Here is a 21,178-nt window from a genome sequence, read left to right as displayed (position 1 = left end):
AGTAGGAAAGCGGATCCCGTCACAGTACGGAACAAAGATAAAGATAGTTTATTATTCAAGTAGGCATAATACAATGCGCTTATGAACGTCAAATAAAGCTACACCGGCTCTAACCCTACACCTCTGACCCGAGAAGATTTAAATCCCCCCTACACTACAAGCACTAGGAGGATGATGATTTTTATTCACACTGGGTTACGTCCTGAAGGCTTCCTTTAATGTTCAAACACTGATTTTTATCCACATAAATGGCAAATTTGATGCAAATTTTGAGTGATTTCCTCATGTTGGCTGGCAGAATTGAAATTTATTAAGTGATATTTTTGAATGATAAATATTTTAAAGCGTTAATTTGGTTTTGATTTGTAATGTTTTACAGTTAGTATTTTCTTCATGTCAGTGTGGTGAAAATGTTTGTGTTTCACTCGGAGGCGAAGTTTGTTTAACCCTCGTGCCTTGAAACCCTTGCAACGCGCAAATTTACACTTTTCAATTTTGGAATATTTGGCTTGCTCGGCTGTCAATATTAGCACGAAGGGTTTAACAACAAGTTTTTGAGTTACGTGTTTTCGAGTTAAATGTGAAAATTGAATTATAATTTATTATTTAAAAAGTAACTGTTTCTAATGGATTCCTATTTATTATTTATAATGTAAAGTTTCTATTGCCACACTGATATCTATATCAAAACTACTGGTATATCTATATGTATCATTTTAAGGCAAATCAAGATTTACTAGGAAAGGTATAAGTAAAAACCTTTATTCAAATACGGGGCGTGTATAGCTATCTATTTTGGAAAATAAATATAACGATATTATTATTTATAAGACGATTCCATTGTTTATAAGACTAACGGCTCGATTAGAACTTTAAGATACGTAAAAAAATCTTAAAGATATGATATAGATCGGATATTTCAGTGTCAAAAAAAACGTCTCTTCAAACAAAAACGTCACTTTTGAGCCTGACTTATCCCATCCATATCGTATCTTTAAGAAATTTTTGACGTATCTTGAAGCCTTCTAGTTGTTACCTTATTATGTTTATTGGTCTTTCAGGCGTATTGTTAAATATTTTAATGATACGAGTACCAAGTTTGAACAGTATAGTTCTTATAGTTTCGGGAAAACTGGCTGTGACATAAACGGACAGACGGACGGACATGACGAATCCATAAGGGTTCCATTTTTTGCCATTTGGCTACGGAACCCTAAAAATGTGGAGCGCATTGGTACTTATGAAAAAGCCTCCAAATAGGTACTAGACGAGCCCGACGGCTGCGTTTAGCTACTTCATTACGAAGATATTGATTTTATACAAATAAAAAGTTATGTTCGCAACAGTCATAAATACCTAGTTCCAAACATCATTTCACTACGTGAAAGCCAAATATTTTTGTTAAGTGTTTGTAGATTAGCCTCGTAGCTTAAGAATTAGATATGGATTAGATATATTATTGATCCGATCTGTCAGTGTCAAAGGTGACGTTTTTGGTTGAATAAATGTGACTTTTGGCACTGACAGATCAGATCCATATCTAAACTAGATCTAATTCTTATAATAATAAATATAAATAAAAATAAAAAGCCTTTTATTTCATGCAAAGAAAAATTACATTTTTAAGGTGAGAAAAAACTAAAATTAATTTGAAAAAAGTAAAATGAATTATATATTATGTGTTTTCTTTTTTTGGTTGTTGCACGAACCCCTCCTCTTAGGTGAAGGTGAAGGCCTCCTCTAAAGATTTCCATTTTTCTCTGTCCTGAGCTATTTGTGGCCAGCAGGGCCCCGCTACTTTTATTATGTCGTCTGCCCATCTGGCATGAGGTCTCGCTCTCCGACGCTTGCCCAGTGGGCCCTTCCAGTTCGTTACCCTGCTAGTCCATCTCTCGTCCTTTAGCCTTGCTACGTGTCCTGCCCACTTCCATTTTTGTGTTTTAGCGTAAGTTAAGGCATCCTTGGCTTTGGTGATATTTCTAATTTTTGTGTGACGAATTTTTTTGAATTTTTTTAATAATAAGAATGCTTCGTTCTATTCCACGTTGGCAAGTAATAATTTTGTTTTTAATTTTCGATGTATACTTCCAAGTTTGACATGCGTAGGTTAAGCATGGCAGGAGGCATGATGTCATTACTTTTGTTTTGATATAAATTGGCATGCTGCTTTTAAATATTTCGCTTAAAGACCAGTATTTATTCCAAGTATTTTGTGCTCTAATTCTTAACATGTTATTAAATTGAGATTACGCATGTTTGTTTGTCACTGGCGACGGTTATACCTAGGAAAACTTGGACTCGCTATATTATAGTTTTCTTTGTATTACATTTTTTGCAACAAAAACTCTACCAGGCATATGTAGATTATATAATAGTTAGTTTATTATTTTAATATTTCTGCCAAGTTTCATGTTATTTTAAATATGATCGTAATTTAAATTTTAGTGTGGCGGGGGTTTTAATTTTGACATTTGATTTTTTAAACAGCTTCAAAAATGTGTATGTGCATCTCAGAGTCTAATATAAAATAAGGCAATGTTTCGATATAGATTTTATATTAGTCTCAGATCATATTCTTACAATGGGAATTTTCCTCCTTTTTTGCCTCTTGTTTCACATAATATTTGTCATCGTTAGATTTATTACAGCTGTTTATCAATATCCATCCCAGATCACTTAAATTTTTCATGATAGGTACTCTTAATATATTTTAGTATAAAAATCTAACTACATTTATACGTTAAATAAAGTAATTAGGAGTTCAATCCCTAACTTTTCAACACAATTACAGATTCGATTGAATTGGTGCGTCTAAAGAGTTAATCAAGTTAAAACAAAAAAGAAACTCGAAACAGTCTTCCAAATAAATTCACTTGTTACTACGTGTTACGTCTAGTTTAGTACTTACTCGACTTAATTCTAGCGTGAACAAGTTTTTCTTAAGCTAAATTAAGTCCATTACAATAATAGCGAAATCTTTTAAGCGGCGATAATTTCGATTATGTACCGAAAAAGCACTCTAATTAAATGATTTTTTTTTATATGAAACATATTGACGTTAGAAATATCGTAGATAAATCTTATTGGGATCACAGCGTAATCGAAATAAAAGTCAATTTTGACATGTCACTTAGTTATCGATCTTTAATTTTAAAGATCTTAAACGAGTCTCAATCATTATTCGAATCGGGCCGAAGTCACGCGTTACCGCTAGGCTACCAACATTGCATGCGCACACAGTCAATTGAGACCCCTCGCGCGCCCACTGATGGCAGCGTAGGTATTCGCTGCCCCTCGCGCGCCCACTCAGCTAAATGTGCTCGTGACATCGGCACCTGAATGTAACTTGTTTGCGTGGAGATGGACGACTGTGTGCCGTGAATGTCCAAGTTTTGCAGTGGATGATAGGCTATCCAGTCTTCTTCCTCGCGTTGCCACGTTTTTGCCACGGCTCATGGGAGCCTGGGGTCCGCTTGGCAACTAATACCAATAATTGGCGTAGGCACTAGTTTTTACGAAAGCGACTGCTATCTGACCTTTCAACACAGAGGGTAAACTAGGCCTTGTTTGGATAATTCCGGTTTCCTCTCGATGTTTTCCTTCACCGAAAAGCGACTGGTAAATATCAAATGATATTTCGTACACACGTTCCAAAAAACTTATTGGTACGAGCCGGGGTTTGAACCCGCGACCTCCGGATTGCAAGTCGCACGCTCTTACCGCTAGGCCACCCTTTTTTGACAGGCTATGATCCAGTACTTTTGTTTAATGTCACCTATATTTGGCCCTGTTATATTTTATGTGTCTTGGAACGTTTGATTTCTCGGTGTATTGGCTTGTCTGTAATGCCGTGTAAATATATTGGTGATAAAAAAATAAAATGCTGTTGATGCATATTTAGCATAACGCAAGTCACCGCTTATAAAAAATGCTAGCATGGCAGGCTGACGAAGCTGGCTTTTGGATGGATACACGACATTAAAATTCAATCGGAGTATGTGCAATGGATGGTAGCTAGCAAAAATCGCAAAAACAGAAAAATATATAGATACCATTTAGGCTTAGGTACGTGACTTAGTCGCGGTAAGTAAAAGCATAAAACATGAAAAACACCAATTACGTGTCGCATTGATAAAGGAAATAATTTGGTTTTGTGCATAGGTAATTTAAAAAAACTGTAATAAATCTTGAGAATGGTATAAAGCTAGTACGTATAGGTAGGTGCACCTGTAATGGCCAAATCTTCTCTTCGGCCAAGCAAAGAGCGGCATTCAGAGTTTAAAAACCTGTTAACGATTTCGCACTTTCTTATTGAAGGAATACAAAGCTTAAAAAAAATATATAATTAATCATACATTTTTTAATAATCTGGATGTCGCTAGTAGTCTAAAATATTAACAAATAGATATAGCTTGTCCGCTTTTCTAAGATCAAGGACACCATAATAATACCAAAGAGATTTTAAAATAGAGGTGGATTGTCAAAGTAAACAGAGGTTAAAGAGCCATCGCTGGAAAAGATGCCGCCATAACTTTGGCCTATGCTGTAGATGGCGACACTTTTTAATATTTAACAAATCTAACACATATCAGTGAAAGAATAAGGATCAAAGTCAAATGGCGTTCTAAAAGTTTTAATCATATGTCGAAAGATTTACTGTGACTAAAAAAGTTTACTTTGACAATCCACCTCTATTACAAATTCCCTTTGGTAATACTATGATGGCGAACTTGATCTTAGAAATCGGACAGTCTATATACAATCATCATCTTCCTCGCATTGTCCCGGCATTTTGCCACGGCTCAAGGGAGCCTGGGGTTAGCTTGCCAACTAATCCCAAGAATTGGCGTAGGCACTAGTTTTTACGAAAGCGACTGCTATCTTACGAAGCCAGAGGAAACTAGGCCTTCTTGGGATTAGTCCGGTTTCCTCACGATGTTTTCCTTTACCAAAAAGCGACTGGTAAATAATCAAATGATATTTTGTACATAAGTTCCGAAAAACTCATTGGTAAGAGCTGGGGTTTGAACCCGCAACATCCGGATTACAGTCGCACGCTTGCAGCATACCGCTTAGCTACCAGCGATTTATACAATAATATTTCCAAAATAATTCAACAGCTCATAAACCAACGCAAAGGTAGAATAGGTGTGCACATAAACGGTGGGTAAACTAGTGAAAAAATGAACGAACTAGGTATTTTTTATGCAAACTGAGCCACAAAAGCAGGCTGTGACAAAGAACAAATGCATCGGAAGTGTATGCTAACCTCAAAAAAGCATAATGAGCGAGTGATTCAAAACCAGCCTAAAAGAATCCTTAAAGCTAGAACAATTAGGTTCAAACTGGTGTGTCAGGTTTAAATTTTAAATGGTTAATTACCAGACGTTGTTTGCAGGCAACACAGTGCTAAACACACGATGTAGAGACTGCCCCACTGCATATTAGACGAAACATCACCGCGCGCATACGCTACTCGGTTACCTGCAATAAATATTATAGCATTAGTTAACTAGAGGAACGAGTCACATACATACAGTACATATATAATGAGGTCCTTTATTTTACTATTATTGGTATATTGGTATAACATGATCGCAATTGTGATTTCCCATTAGTTACGGTCAAGATGATCGAGTGAATGATTTCATTCATTATTTTAAAATAATTGCTTCAGTCCAGTGGGACTATTTCGCCAGTATCAAGGTATTGGGAGCTTTAAATACGACGAAAATTGTACGGTTAGTGCAAGATAGTGTGCGGTGATATTGTCAGCTCTTGTAAAGCGATAGCTGGACTTTACAAATAGCACGTGGACACCAAAATGGAGGTTAAACGCGTTTCAATATTAATTCTCCATTTACTGCACACTAACCACATTATTTTACTGCATAATAAGCTATTGACATTAGACTTGACTTCATAAACAATATGAATGAGCAAAAAAAAGGAATTAATCACGAGACGTGACTATCTAGATGGCGCTCGAACCGGCAGAGTAAATGATTTATATAACTGTTTTGACATTGACGTTAAAATGATTGATGGTAAAATTGCTGATAGCCGTAATATTAGCTTAGTACAAGAGCGCCGCAATAGTCAACACATGCGCGATATAAATTATCCATCCCTCTCTAATTAGGTAATACAGTTACAGTCTATCTCATACGCGAGATATTAGTGCGGCGCTCCTGTGTTAAGCAGGCTGGACATAAAAGCGATCATGTTATCTGGCTTGCTCTATTGATTTTTAACACGGTAAACATAACACTTATATTTATTTGCTCAAATAAAAATCATAGGTAAATAGAGATATATTTTTTATCAGTAAAAAACAAACTAACTAACTAACTGCTTTGGCTCAGCGATCCAAAAAGAATCTTGGCCTCCGAAACGAGAGAACGCCACCTGTCCCGATCCAGCGCGGTTTCCTGCCATGAATTGGCATTCAGCCGACGCAGGTCCGCCTCCACGATCAGTAAAAAACAGCCAGAATAATTTGATGTGAATTTTATATAATATTTTGTTAATACGCCGAATGATTTTCTCTTTTATTTTTATTAAAATCACGGTACATTTTAACCAACTACAATATTTTATTTTATTTCTCATGGAATCATGTAAAACATAACTAAAAATATTTTACATTTTTAAGACGATGATTATAACATGAACTAATCTAAAGTGTATCATATCTGAAAACTCATTCTACGAAACGCTTCAATATTAATATCCTCTAATAGAGTTAAAACAACTTAGATTACTACCCTAAGACGTATACTTAATATTTGAAGTGTTTGAAATTGGTTCATGCGTGAACTTGAATTAGATATGGCATCGTGTGGGGTGGACTTACCAAAATTAGATTGGCATAATTTGTAGGACGTTAAGTTGTATTGAATATTAAAATACGTAGAATATTCCGTGTTCATAGCAATATTTTTGAATGACTTAATTTGTAGTAGAATCAAACAAAATAAATATCTTTGTAAAATTAAGGTTTTTGCTTGAGATTAAATTTAAGAAATATAAGCAGGTACAACTTCGACGCAAGTCAACCTGAAATCTAAATGAAAAAAAAAAATCTTGTGTATTTGTCTATAGAACTACTCAGTACCTAACTGGTTTTTATTCACAATTTTCTTATTTCTACGAATGAAACAATTTTAGCCCAATAAATCCAGTGTACATTTTGTCCCCAGGGTCGTCCTACCATAGTACTTATAAAGTTCGGTAAAATTCAAATCATTTTTCATTTGAACAAAGTTGCATTTGATCGTTAAATTTTCAACCAAAAAACAACTTTGTTTGCTAAACTGTAGGTACAAATTTCACTGGTATAATTTTGAATTTTTCTTGTACAAAAAGTCTTTTAAAATGCCTTTTGGCATTAAGTTCGCCATTTGTACATTTTTCTTTATGTGTGCAATAAAGTTTAAATAAATAATAAATAAATATATAAAATTCTCTGGGAAATAAAACAATAACAAACGAGTTCTGCTAATAGGAAGGTTCGCAGTGTGATTTTTTCACACCAATTAAGTTCTTCTATAACATTGACAATTATAACAAAAAAAAGTTGACATTCGATTTATATTGCAGCAAATAAAATAAGGATAGTAGCCGGGTTTTATGTGGAGGTTATCATTTATTCAAAATAGAAGCCTTAAAGATTGAGGCCACACTGGTGCAGCTGAATCACTGTTGCGGCGTGGCGTCGTTATTGCGTTTTATTTGTAAATTTCCTTAACAATATCGCTGACATAATGAACGTCATAATCGCGCCAGTAATGCGACAGTGAACGTCACTCATTTTATCAAAGAAATTGACAGATACAGCGGTGGCAACAACGATGCCCCAACAGATGCAGCTGCAGTTGATAAGGGAACGTCACTTAGAGAGAAGAATAGCTATTAGAATCTAACGAAATAAGGTTCGGTACGGTAATAATAACGGTTTCCACTAACTAAATCTTAATAAATCAAATTTATTTTGATGTGGTTCGCTTCAGCGTAATATATTCTAGGTTTATAGGTTTCACTTTTTGGAAAAAAAATTTTTTTTTTGAATTAAAGGACAACATGTAAACCTAGTTTTTCATTGTGTCAATAACAAACTAAAACATCATGGAGAAACGAAAAGATTTAGAAGTGGAAAAACGTTTTCTCTTTTTTGTATGGACGATCAGGTGGTATACAAAGAATAACACAAAGAATGTGAATATTTTAGTGGCTGAGTGATTATACAAAATAGCAATAGTCTCGATTTAATCTGTATTTACATACATAGAAAATACAATATTATTTACTACCACGGTGTTCTTCATAAAATTACCAAGGATATGGACTATATCCCGATATCATCGTAGGATATTGCAATTCCAGCGACTAAAGTAATCAGTTTATGACTAAGAGGCCGATTCTAATTTTACAATTGGTTAAGGTTTTAAGACTATAGTAGACGACCGCTTCTCCATAAAAACGTAGCTTCGGTTTTCCACCCTATGTATTCACATCTAAAACATTTGTAAAAATATTACACAATTTAATTTATATTATATAAATCTATTTATATAGTTATAAATAAATAATAATAAATATTATAGGACATTATTACACAAATTGACTAAGTCCCACAGTAAGCTCAATAAGGCTTGTGTTGAGGGTACTTAGACAACGATATATATAATATATAAATATTTATAAATACTTAAATAGATAGAAAACACCCATGACTCAGGAACAAATATCCATGCTCATCACACGAATAAATGCCCTTACCAGGATTTGAACCCGGGACCATCAGCTTCGTAGGCAGGGTCACTACCCACTAGGCCAAACCGGTCGTCTATTGTTAGATTTTAATTTTCATAACGAGTAGGAGATTTTAAGAAAAAAAAAAAAGCGTAAACGATCCCTTGGTTTAGAGTCAATATTCTTTATTGTGCACCATAAAAATAAAAAATCGCAAGAATCGAAATACAAGTTTAAGACTAGGTAACAACAGGGTATACAACAGGCTATTTATAGAACTAGCTATAATTAATGATTATCTAATTTTCTCTCGCATCTCGCGATCACCAATCAGCGTGAGACGTTGACGCTGCCTGATATTTGAGTGTCTAATGACAAGAGTCAGGTTCGTGTCAAAACAAATTGAACATTATTAAAACTGAATCGGCCTATAGAAACACGGTTTCCGCGAGACTTGAGACGAATAGCGTTTACCGTATCGATGGATGAGGTTATCCATCTTATGAAGCCAACTCAGTGATTTTGTGAGGCCATTTCAGGAGTGTTTTTTGTAAGTCAAGGAATGTTATACATAACATTTTTAGTACTATTTATGTTACTACGACCTTGTATAAAGTATGGAGTAGCGATTAACATCATAAAATTCGAGAATCTTGTGGTACAGCACTTTTTTGTTAAGGTTATTATTCCAATTACTTGGGAAATAAGCTTATTGCTTACTAGATGGACTATGAACGTCTTGTCTGCTACCACAATATGATAAATTGTTTCATTTAAAATACCAACCCTAAATAAAATTGAATTGAATATAACAAACCTATAGTGATAAGGGACTATTTTCTACGAGTGAACAAAAAAGGAAAAAGTTTAGATTCCTTTGAGAGCCATCTGAGAGATACTCCGTATATGTAGTATATTTTGAGAAAAAGAATATTCATAAAACTACCCCCCAGTCAGCAAAACCCTTTGATAAACATTTTAGATTACTTAAATACTATTACATCGTGAATGTTTGATCAAAAAAGGGAAAACACAATAAACAAACGACTGCTGAATATGTCGTCATATCTCCTTTCAAGTCCTACCTTGTTAGAACTAAAGAGGAGCCTTATAAAAAAACCTACGCTAAGTGTACCTACACTAATGTTTTGAGAGAATATATTTACAAAGTTAAGTGTTCTTTATATTATTAGCTTTGTGACAGTACTTACTACAAATTCTCATATTGATAATATGTTGCCCATTAAACCATTTGTATTATATACCTATTGTAACATAAACAAGTACTTGTTAAAAATGTGATATTAAGCTTTACTTAAAATGCAAAAGGAATTACAGAATAAGGAAAACGTAATTTATAACCTTTCGTTTCAAAAACAGACCGAATGAGTACTTACAACATTACAATTATAATCCAAGTGTCGAAATAGGTATGCATTATTTAAGCTATATTAGTCATATAAAATAAAATAAAATATTTTGCTCATTAGGTCTCTCGAACAAATATTTTCCAATATGATTATAATTACATACTATTAAACTCCAACCAACTTTGCTCTAAAGGGAACAACAGTTATGAAATATCTATCAAAAGCGAAATGGGGCTGTGTAAACTATAAATTTTGGTAAATTTACTTTTCACGATATGTAATTACATAATGTTAGGTAATTTAAAGAAATAAATGAAATAAAAATAAATAATATACGTCGCCTTCATTCAACACAAAAAAAAAAAAATCATTTGAGTGCGAACACGCATGGGACAGGGAGTTATTTAAAATGAAGTCGTTACTTTTAATTAAAATGTCAACTGTTCACTTAATTGTGATTGTAGGTGTAAATAAAAATACGTTTAATGAAAAGAAGATACCTACCTAAAATATTTAAATTGTCATTCACAACCTCAAAATAAATTTACAAGGAAACACACATAATACATAAAGACAGAGGTAAACAAAAGGCGGTCTTAAAAAATCTATTGAAAGAATTTTAAATATTGCTATAAAAACCTTAATGATGCTCGCAACGACAGATTTTGACACTTTTGATGTTCTCCTTTAAATTCCAAACCTTTATCAATTTGATCCTTTCATGTTAAGAGAGGATACTGTAATCAAACCCGGTCACAAATTAACTTCATTGACTGACATGAATTGAAAAGGGCAACAGAAAAATACGTTTAATTAACACGCAGTAAAACTCAGTGATGATCTAGTAAATCAGTGAATAGGATCTATAGGATTCGCTCGAAAACGTGAGCCCAATCATTTCCAGAACATGAAATGGAAGCTTTAATAAAAGTTAATGAAAAGGTTGGGTCCTATTCAGCGTTCTTGCAGGCATTCATTGACTAATAACTACGCAGGTAAGGCAATGGCAATTAAAAAAGCGGCTTAGAGAATTCACCAAAAAATAAACAGGGCGTCTTGTCACGATTGTGATCTTATTGTATCCGACAAAACACCGTTATTTTGAGTTTTTATCTTGAAATTTTGTGAAGCTATTCGGTTACACACGGACAGGTTTGGTTATGCTCAGTTATAGATTTCGTCTGACTCCTTCTTCTTATTCAATCGGTCCGTCAATAGTGATGATCGTGTCATCATGTCCTAGTGTTGAAGACCAGGTTCCTCCTTAGGATTCTGTTCTGTGTTGGTCTGACTCCAATAAATAATACAATAATAATTGCCTTAAATAATCAAAATAATGTTTTCATTATGAAGCTTATCTATATTGCTCAAAAGCTGACAATATTAAAAAATATAGAATTTAATATTAAAAAATATATTTGAAATCAATACTGACAATCATAAAAGCCCAATCTATCTTTGAGATTGTAGATTCATGTTTTTATAAGGTAATAAAGGCTTTATCTCAATTTGAAGAAATTGGAATCGTTGATTTTATTTTTATAACTGTGTTTAGATTAAAAACAAAAATTATCAGTTGCAGTGCGATATAATTTACCACAATAATTATAAGGTAATTAAAGACATTTTTTTTAAACTGATAAACGTGCTACTTGTAATTATATTATAAAAGTTATTTATTTTACAAGGCTACAAAGTTGTTGTTTAACTCCTTGTGCTAATAATGATACCCGAGCAAGCGAAAGATTACAAAAAGTCGAGTTATGAGTGTTGTGAGTCTTCAAGGCATGAGCCTAAACAAACTTTGCTACCAAGTGAAAACTTAAAAGTCAATTTCATCCACCAGTATGAGGAAATAACTCAAAAGTTGCTCTTTTAGATAAAATTCAATTTTCTCATCAGCATTTTACCAATGTCAAAGTCAAAGTCAAAGTCAAGTCAAATCATATTTTATTGTCGTGAGTTCCTTTGTAGTACCAAAACTACTGCAGGCCAATTTTTGAACTTCAAGCGCTCGTGTGGTTCAATACTATCTCCACTACTAGCCATTTAAATTCTACTTATAGAATTGAAAGATAGTAATCAATACCATTTACTATATTCCTAATATATATCGCTCGTTTGTTTTGAAATAGCATTTCGCCGTTTTCCACAGATTTTCGAGTGACAAAATCGAGCGCTCAAAATTCACAAATCACCCCTCTGATCTGATTTTGGTGAGTGAGCTGCTAATAGATCGTGTCATTCACGAAGACGCGTGCCTTGATTCGTAATGTCACGAACTATATGACGGAGAGGGGGAGGATCCTTTCACAAAAAAAGTATTTTGACCAAAGATTCATACGTTGTTCACATTTCGTTTGAAATTTGTGACCATTTAGTAGTATAGCGTCCGGCTATTTGGAAATTGCAGCAGCAGTGCACTAATGCTGGTACAGTCTGAATTCGAAAGGTACCTCAAAAATGATGGATCGGCACAGTCAGCCACATACATTTTTAATGACAATCGGCAACATTTCCAAGAACTCACAACAGACAATCAATCGGCCAGGTTATTTTTGTCCAATATATTCGATTTCGCTATTAGATATGTTTATTTATTTATTTTATTTATTCACCAACTTACATTAACAGTAATATCCTTAGCCATTCAGCGTGGCAACGCAGCCGGCATATTTGGAACATTTGGGCCAGGTAGGGAACAGTTCGGGGCTTAAGTTATTTTTTCGCGGGGCTAATAGTTTGTGGGGTATTTTTACATTTATAATAATCTAGTATTAACATTTTTGTTTTTATACAGCTTTATTTTCATCTACTGTTTCTGTGTAATATTATGTTGTAAATAATTATCAAGAATTAACAGTTAAACCACATGCAAGTTATGGGTTACATACATACTTAAAACTAATTAGACTAATCTTATCATTAGATTTAATTAAGGCTGCTGTGGCTAGGAATTTCGGTTTTTTTTATTTTTTATTTATTTATTTAGGTTCTGTTTGTAAGAATATGTCAAGAGTGGGATTATGGCAAACAATATTATTAATATGGTTGAGTGCAACATATAGAGGACTAGTGACTAATGTTATCGTGCTGGTATTGGGTATTACGAACAGAGGTGTAATACGTGGACGAAGAGTAGCTCCAACAAATGGTGATGGTACAGCCAGCATCAGTAGCGTAGCGGATCAAATAAGAATGAATGAATGAATTTATTTATTTCATAAACATCAAATTACATAGATTTCCTTAAATTAGAAACTCTGCTTCCTAAATAGGTATAACCTGTACTTTAGGGTAAACAGCGCTCCTCCCCAAAAATTTAGTTGCATAAGGTTTCATAAGTATCTACCATTCTGTAACAGCTTAACAAAAAGTGATGTCTTTAATATAGAGCAACAAAGACTGTAAAAGATATACTTTCGAGCGTGAATTTTAGAAATTTATCCATATTTGGAAAAGTTATCCGGAATATCAGATACTTTTGGCGCGTTGTTTCATCCGTTACTTTTGATGCTGACTGTACCATAAAATGCACATATTGCAGTAGCAATGGATTAAATATTAATCCATGTAATAACTTAAAAAAAGTATTTTACCGTTGTGAGCTGCCTACGTACTTCAAGGCTTTGATATGAGACCATTCCTAATACAAACGGTCTGGAATACAAATGTAGGGTATCCATGTGTTTTCCAGTAAAGAGATATCTGATAAATGACTTTTGAATTTTTTCAAGAAGAAGATTGTAATTTTTTTCGTGCGGGTTCCATACAATACAGTTAGTTTCCAGAAGGCTACATACAAATGCATTATGTAATAACATAATAACATGATAAACGTTAAAAGTATTGTGACTTACGAACAACAAAGCCAAGGGTTTTTCTCGATCTTTTGCTAATTTGAATGTTGACCAAACGATATTTCAGAATCAAAAAAGTACCCAATGTGCGATTATACTTTAGGTTAATAAATAGTTAAATTGAATGAAACATTACGTATACCTACTTATAATAATAAAACGAATATTGATTTTAGTGACACTACATATTTGTATGATATGCGATATTATAAAGTGATAAATATCTCGCGCCATATTTCTACATACATTTTCTTCACTTTTCACAAAAGTCACCTTACCTCAGCTGCCTTTAAATCACGAGAATATGCCTCTTCCCGCTTCTACTAGGAATTACATAAATCTTTTGAGTATTTATGATCTGTCGCGTCACGGTCTAGTTAATGCTTTCTATACAAATCTGACAAGACAAACGTTATAGGTTTTATGAAAAATACGGATAAATAGCTAACTTATTTAAGGTAAATTATGAAAGTAAAAATTTTGCAGCTTTTTTGCAGTATTTAGGGAACAATTTCATATTATTAGTGTTCATTTTGGTCTATTGATATCGTGGTTTTATGATGATCCATTTTTGTTAACCTTTCAGTTTATTTTTGCATCGCATTATTCGCGATCATTGTATAATAACGGAAAAATGTTAAGCAACATACATCATAAAGTTTTTGTATGGAAAATGAGACACGCACCATAAAATATGTTTCCATTTTTTAAATAATGATAATATCTGGAATTAACGTTGGTTATGGCTGATAAAATCTATAAGCACAAAATACCTACCTACGTGATTTTGTGGTTCTCCCCCTGGGGGAGGAAGATGATATAAAACAAACCGAATCCCACGTGGGTGTAGCTGCGGGCATGGCTAGTTAAATATAAATGCGATCTTTGACAATGCTGTCGCTAATGCGTGGGTAAGGAAATGTAGTGGGATTATATTTTCTGATATTACATTAAAAAAATATACATCACTCGTATCTAAAGAACTCGTTTTACTTGTTTTACCTTTTAATGGCTTTCCCTGACCTATCCCTGGTGCATATTTTTAGGTTTCTATTTATCATAGTCAGGATTACCTTACCTATACCCTTATCTTTATTCTTTAAAGGTTAGTAGAACCTTATAAGCCTTAAAGCATTTTTTTTTCATGAGTATTTACTCTACTACTTTAAATACTTGGCAGGCGCGATGACCTAAAATGAGTCTTGGCCTTCAACACAACAGTCCGCCATTTTGCTCGATCCAGATTTTGCTTTTGCTTGTATTTACTTTAACGGGAATTAATTAGGTATAATTAAACTTTACAATTACCTCTGATGTTTCAAATAAGTTCAAACTAGAGAGTTCAAACAAAGATAAGATCAAGTGGGGTAGTTCGAAAAACTTGCGCAGCTGAGTATAAAATTTTGATGTTAACTCTAGCCAATATTTCTTCGAAACCAAAAGGACAAGGTTTTTTTGAAACGTTGGAGGTAATTTTAAGGTTTATTTATACGTAATTAAGTCCCGTTTAAGGAAATAATAACATACATTTTCTTCTGGAGCCGACGTAATAAATGAACTGTCATAGAATTTGTAGGAATCAGAAGATATTTACCTAGCTATTCATTATTGAACTAACACGGAAAACCAGAGCCATGACTTGCCATTGCATTATACTGTGTGAGGGTCCTTCTTAGCGTCCGTTTATTTTCGTAATGAATGACACTCTGTATATAAAAATATACACAGCTCAGAAAAAAATACGACTACTTACTTTACTTACTTGGATTCGATTATGGGACCTGCTGCTTCATAGGTATAGTCTTTTATCACAAGTATTTTTCGAGAGTTATGTAGGTGTTTCATGTACATAAATAGTTACACACAATGTTATCCAAAACGGACGGTAAAAAGGACCCTCACAAGTAACTAGGCACGGTCAATACCGACTAGGACACGAGGCCGTCAAAGGGGCTCAAGATTGTATTGACAAAATATACGTACGTCCAGACATCCTATTCATCTATTAGTAGATAAGCACTACATAGATCCACATATAAGCGTATAAAATCCACTGTGGATTTTATTGTCGTGGGGACAAGATACGACGTGGCATAGAAATCATACTTCTTGTGAGCGCATAATAACTAGGTCAGAAATCCACTTTTATATGTACTTGATTTGAAATTTCCTGAATATAATACCTTAATGCTATTCCTTATAATTAGACCCGTTATGCTCCATGATGCAGAGTTCTGGACATCAAAGCGAGAGCATGAATCAAAACTCCCTGCCGCTGAAATGAAAATTCTTCGATGGGCCGGTGGTGTTCCCGAATTGTAAAGCATCAGAACTGAACACGTAAGAGGGAGTTTTGAAGTTAGAGCTATAGTGCTATACCAGACAAACTGGAGGAAAGTCAGTTCCGATGCAACGGACACATTATGCGTCGTGAATAAGACCAACTGATTAAAATAGCCCTAAAAATCGACGTAGGATAACAACCTCGAGGACACCCAAAACTACTTTAGGAGAAACCAAGATAGAGCCAAATGACACAAACATATTTCGAGAGTAGATTTCAAATGAACTGGGGAGAGACACGGAGAAAGAAAAAGAATGACTTAATTTTAGGAAAGAATAAATAATTACGTTTTCTAAAATATGCTCAGAAATATTCACTTCTTCTTCGAGCTACGTACATGTGAAGCACCTAGTTTACATTTTTTTTTAAATTATAAACGGAAAACCACCTTACACTAGGAGTAAAATAATCCTATGCAAACTCAGTTGTTCTCGCTGCATTAGACTTTTAAAATGTCTAGCTTAGCTTAGTAAAAAAAAACGTTCAACTAAGCATGGGTACCGCTTGAAAAACGCATCCGGATTTTAGTATTCAATTTATAAATTTTTGTTAAGCAGAAAAAATGTGTTCATTTTCTAAGCTAGGTATTACAAAGCAGGTTTTGAAATCTAAAATGAATAAAATAACATAATATTTCAATATGAAATACGACATTTCCTTAAAATCGTTGATAAAAAGGGAAACCTTACATTTAGGAACAAGGAAGCATCTAAGTTGCGTTACGTTACGTTTTATTATTTTATAACTGTGAATTTCTATTAAAAATAGCATTTAAAATTTTTGAATTTTTATATTATTTTTACTCAGAATACGAGGAATAAAGGGTCTCTAAAATCTCATACATTTCTTTTTGGCCATATAATATGGCTGTATTGAGAACCGTAAAGAAACAGACCAAAAATTTTGGGGACTCTTTTTTTCTTAGTAAAAATAGAAAAAGCTCGTGATTTTGAGTAGACATAATATAAAAATACCTAATACTAACACAAAAAAATTTGGTACAACTTTAAATAGAAATGCCCAATTATCTCATGAATCGTGCTACAGACCACTTAGAATCTGAAATTAAAGAAGCTCTCCACGGCTTTCAATTATTGGATAAAAAAACATGCTTGAATATTAACTCATATACTGGAGATAGCTTTATGTATCCTTTATATTATCTTTTGGTAGGTACAGTCGACGTCAAAAATATGTTGAATAGTGCAAAAGTATAAACATCTTTCATATCGATGGTACAAATAGCTTATTCGTACCTACACACGCTTTATTGATAGACTGTATTGTTTATAATAATAAAGATAAACAGCCTCCTAGCCTTGTCGGTAGTAAGCCTACCTACCAAGCAGGAGGTGCCGAGTTCGAATCCTGGTATGGGCATTTATTTGTGAGTTTATCACAGATATTGTTTCTGAGTTATGGATGTTTTCTGTCTATTTAAGTATTTAAAAATATTTATATATTATATACATCGTTGTCTAAGTACCCTCAACACGAGCCTTATTGCACTTACTATGGGACTTAGTCAATTTGTGTAATAATATATATCGTCCAACGTCGTCGTCGGGTGTGTCGTCGTACGTCGTGTATTGACGACCGGCCTGGCCTAGTGGATAGTGACCCTGCCTACGAAGCCGATGGTCCCGGGTTCAAATCCTGGTAAGGGCATTTATTCGTGTGATGAGCATGGATATTTGTTCCTGAGTCATGGATATTTTCTATCTATTTAAGTATTTAAAAATATTTATATATTATATATATCGTTGTCTAAGTATCCTCAACACAAGCCTTATTGCGCTTACTATGGGACTTAGTCAATTTGTGTAATAATGTCCTATAATATTTATTTATTTATTTTATCATCACCCGGTACTTACAATACAAGCCGTGTTTAGAGTGAGACCACACTGGTGCGTTGCGTTACGTTGCGTCGCGTTGTTTTGTAGCAAGCGTCGTCGCAACATCAACAACTCTGCGTCGTTTTACATATATTTTTTATGTTATGCCACATTGATGCGTTGCGACGACGACGCGACGCGAACGCAACATAACTCACCACTGTGGCCTCACTCTTAGCTTACCGTGGGATTGGGTCGCTTTGTGTAAAAATGTCCCATAATATCTATTTACGCGTATTTGTTTATCCCAAAATTATACACTGAAATGGAATATCAACTACCAACTGATTTAAAAAAAAACGTAAATATTATGAATAATGTTTAATTTACATTTTCCATTGAGATGTCAGTACGTATTATGAGAACATTCATTTTAATAAACAATATATTGAACATGTAGTCAAGTGTAAAATATGGGTGTACACAAGTTGCAAAAAATATGTCACATAGCTCTTATGGCAGAGCTATGGGACATATTTTTGAGTTAGTTGAGTGAACCCATATTTTCACTCTTAACTGTACCTAAACTGTTCTGAATGTGTTGCGAAATCATGATTATCGAAGCACGTATTTTATGTGTAAAACAAGTCAAATTCTGATTCTTATTTCAAAATATGAATACGCCTCCGTGTGACCAAATCTTATAAATTTCATTTATAGGTTTTACTGTAGGTTAGGGTTCGGTTCTAGAGAATTCAACGCAAATCACTCGATCAATTCATCACCGAGGCGCTCGAACAGAAACACAAATCATGGACCCCTTTGGGGTCCATAGATCATTAGGATCCCAAAACTAGTGCAGTGAATTCGTACCTACTCACTATGTCACGTTCGACTGTATGGTAATTTATGATAATTGCAGTAAGTAGCCTCTAATCACGATCACTAATTACTCGTGCAATTAATTATGTAAATATGCAGTAATATAAATTATTTAGTTTCCGAAATGTAAATTCGGCATTCAGTTTGTCCTAATGGTGTTCAATTAAATGTTTCATTATCATGCCGGTTCATATTGGTTTGTGGTTCGAACTTATACCGTAAATATTAAAGTATCTGAAGTAACTAATTGAATAAAATAGATATAATATATTTGATAGTACATCGGTAGTAGGTATACAGGGTCTGGCCGTACTCTGAGGAATAATTATGTGGGTGATACGAAAGAATTTGTTATTACTATGAAGTCAAATCTGAAATCACAAAAAAGCTGCCGTTCCATAGAACACGTAATTCGGCGAAATGTATGAAAAAGCAGTTTTTTTTTTTCGTTTTCAGGGTTGGCTCCCTAGTAATAGTAGCTCAGTATGACCTACATATTCACCCCTTAGAGTATGGATCAAACATAACGATGTCAATTCTGTATAATAATAAATAAATAAATATTATAGGGACATTCTTACACAAATTGACTAAGTCCCGCGGTAAGCCAAGAAGGCTTGTGTTGTGGGTACTTAGACAACGATATTTACAATATACAAATATTTAAATACATAGAAAACATCCATGACTCAGGAACAAATATCTGTGCTCATCACACATATGCCCTTACCGGGATACGAACCCAGGACCATCGGCTTGATAGGACGGGTCAGTACCAACTAGGCCAGACTAGCCGTCAATAATAAAAATACTGTTTTTTTTTTTGTTTTCAAGTCCTATGACAAAAGTAGCATAACTAGAAATTTTTTGAAATTCCTATTTCAGTAAAAATAAGAAGAAAATAGATTAATGATTATTTTTGATAAATAAATCTAATTCAAAAATATATAAATTCAAACATAAGCAGCAAAAAAAGTTCGCCTTTTGTACATGAGGTTTTCATTTTGTGCAATAAAGTTTAAATACATAATGGTACCTCTGGTAAGATACTGTAATACCAAAGCCAGCCTAGACCCTGCCTACGAAGTAGAAGGTCGGGACGGTTCAAATCCTCGTAAGGATATTTATTTGTGATATGTTTATATATAACTCTAATATTTATTATTAATATTGCCGTCTAGTACTCACAACATAAGTCTTACTGAGCTTACTGTCCTTTTTATTATTATTTATTAATACGGGATTATTTAAATTACTTATTTGCCACTTATTATATTTATTTGGAAATTATTCAGGAATTAATAATGGCGTAATCCTTTAGAACTATAATTTTGTTTCCCTTTTCAAAACATATTTGTTTTTAATTAAAATATAAACAAATAAGAAATGCTGTATCTTGAACAACGAGGTACGTAATTGAAAATAGTTTTCGAAGTAAAACTTTCAAAAGAGCTTCCCATTAACATGAAACTTTCTTTTCCATCAACAAAAATCTTAATAATTCCACTTTTAAATAATAGGTTAACAATCTTACTTACATCTTAAACTGGTTAAGAAATGATTAACAAATGAACACTGACACTGCACTCCTCGCGGGACGTTCGCTAGGCGACGCGGCGCTCTAACCGAGAGGCTGCGTGGTACTGAACTGGGAGAGAACTGACGCGAGCGTCACTTCACCCCCGGCTCGGCTTACACTGCTTCCTTTGATCGACTATTATTGGTTACAATACGGTTTATTTTGACGCTTGGGGAGCTTTTATACCTCCAAACCTTATTGTATTTTTTTATTTTGATATTGTAAGTTTAATGTTTTAATTGTAGTTTTCATTGATGTATGGGGGGAAAGGGATGTGAAAATGTAAACTGAAATATCTTTGCAATGGATAATGTAAACGAAAAGTTTTTTTTCACATTTTGTCATTTCCTTATAAGTATTCAATGATAACCTCAATTCTATCATTTCAAAGAAAATAATACGAAATTACTTGTAGGATTGTTAAACATTTTATAAAATCTAAATCAAACCTGCCAGATGTGTACTTTAATATCACCATTGAATTGAACTGATATAAAAAAGTACTTATAACCAAATCATGTTAAAATGCCTCATATCCAATATTTAGAGCA

General features: G+C 33.7%; 1 protein-coding gene across 1 annotated transcript in view; it reads right to left on the bottom strand.

Annotated features, from left to right (window-relative positions):
• LOC133526903 (uncharacterized) overlaps nucleotides 1-20,726 on the bottom strand; it is a 35,872-nt gene extending 15,146 nt beyond the window's left edge. The window contains exons 1-2 of the mRNA XM_061863752.1: nucleotides 20,587-20,726; nucleotides 5,383-5,484 (exon numbers count right to left, since the gene is read on the bottom strand). Of these exons, the coding sequence (XP_061719736.1) occupies nucleotides 5,383-5,443 (61 nt within the window). The 5' untranslated portion in view covers nucleotides 5,444-5,484; nucleotides 20,587-20,726. The remainder of the gene's footprint in view (nucleotides 1-5,382; nucleotides 5,485-20,586) is intronic.
• Between the last annotated feature and the right edge of the window lie 452 nt (nucleotides 20,727-21,178).

Source organism: Cydia pomonella, chromosome 17 (genome assembly GCF_033807575.1).
Source record: "Cydia pomonella isolate Wapato2018A chromosome 17, ilCydPomo1, whole genome shotgun sequence".
Lineage (NCBI taxonomy): Eukaryota > Metazoa > Arthropoda > Insecta > Lepidoptera > Tortricidae > Cydia > Cydia pomonella.
The sequence above is the reverse complement of the archived record's forward strand: the minus strand, read 5'-3'. Positions and strand labels throughout refer to the sequence as shown.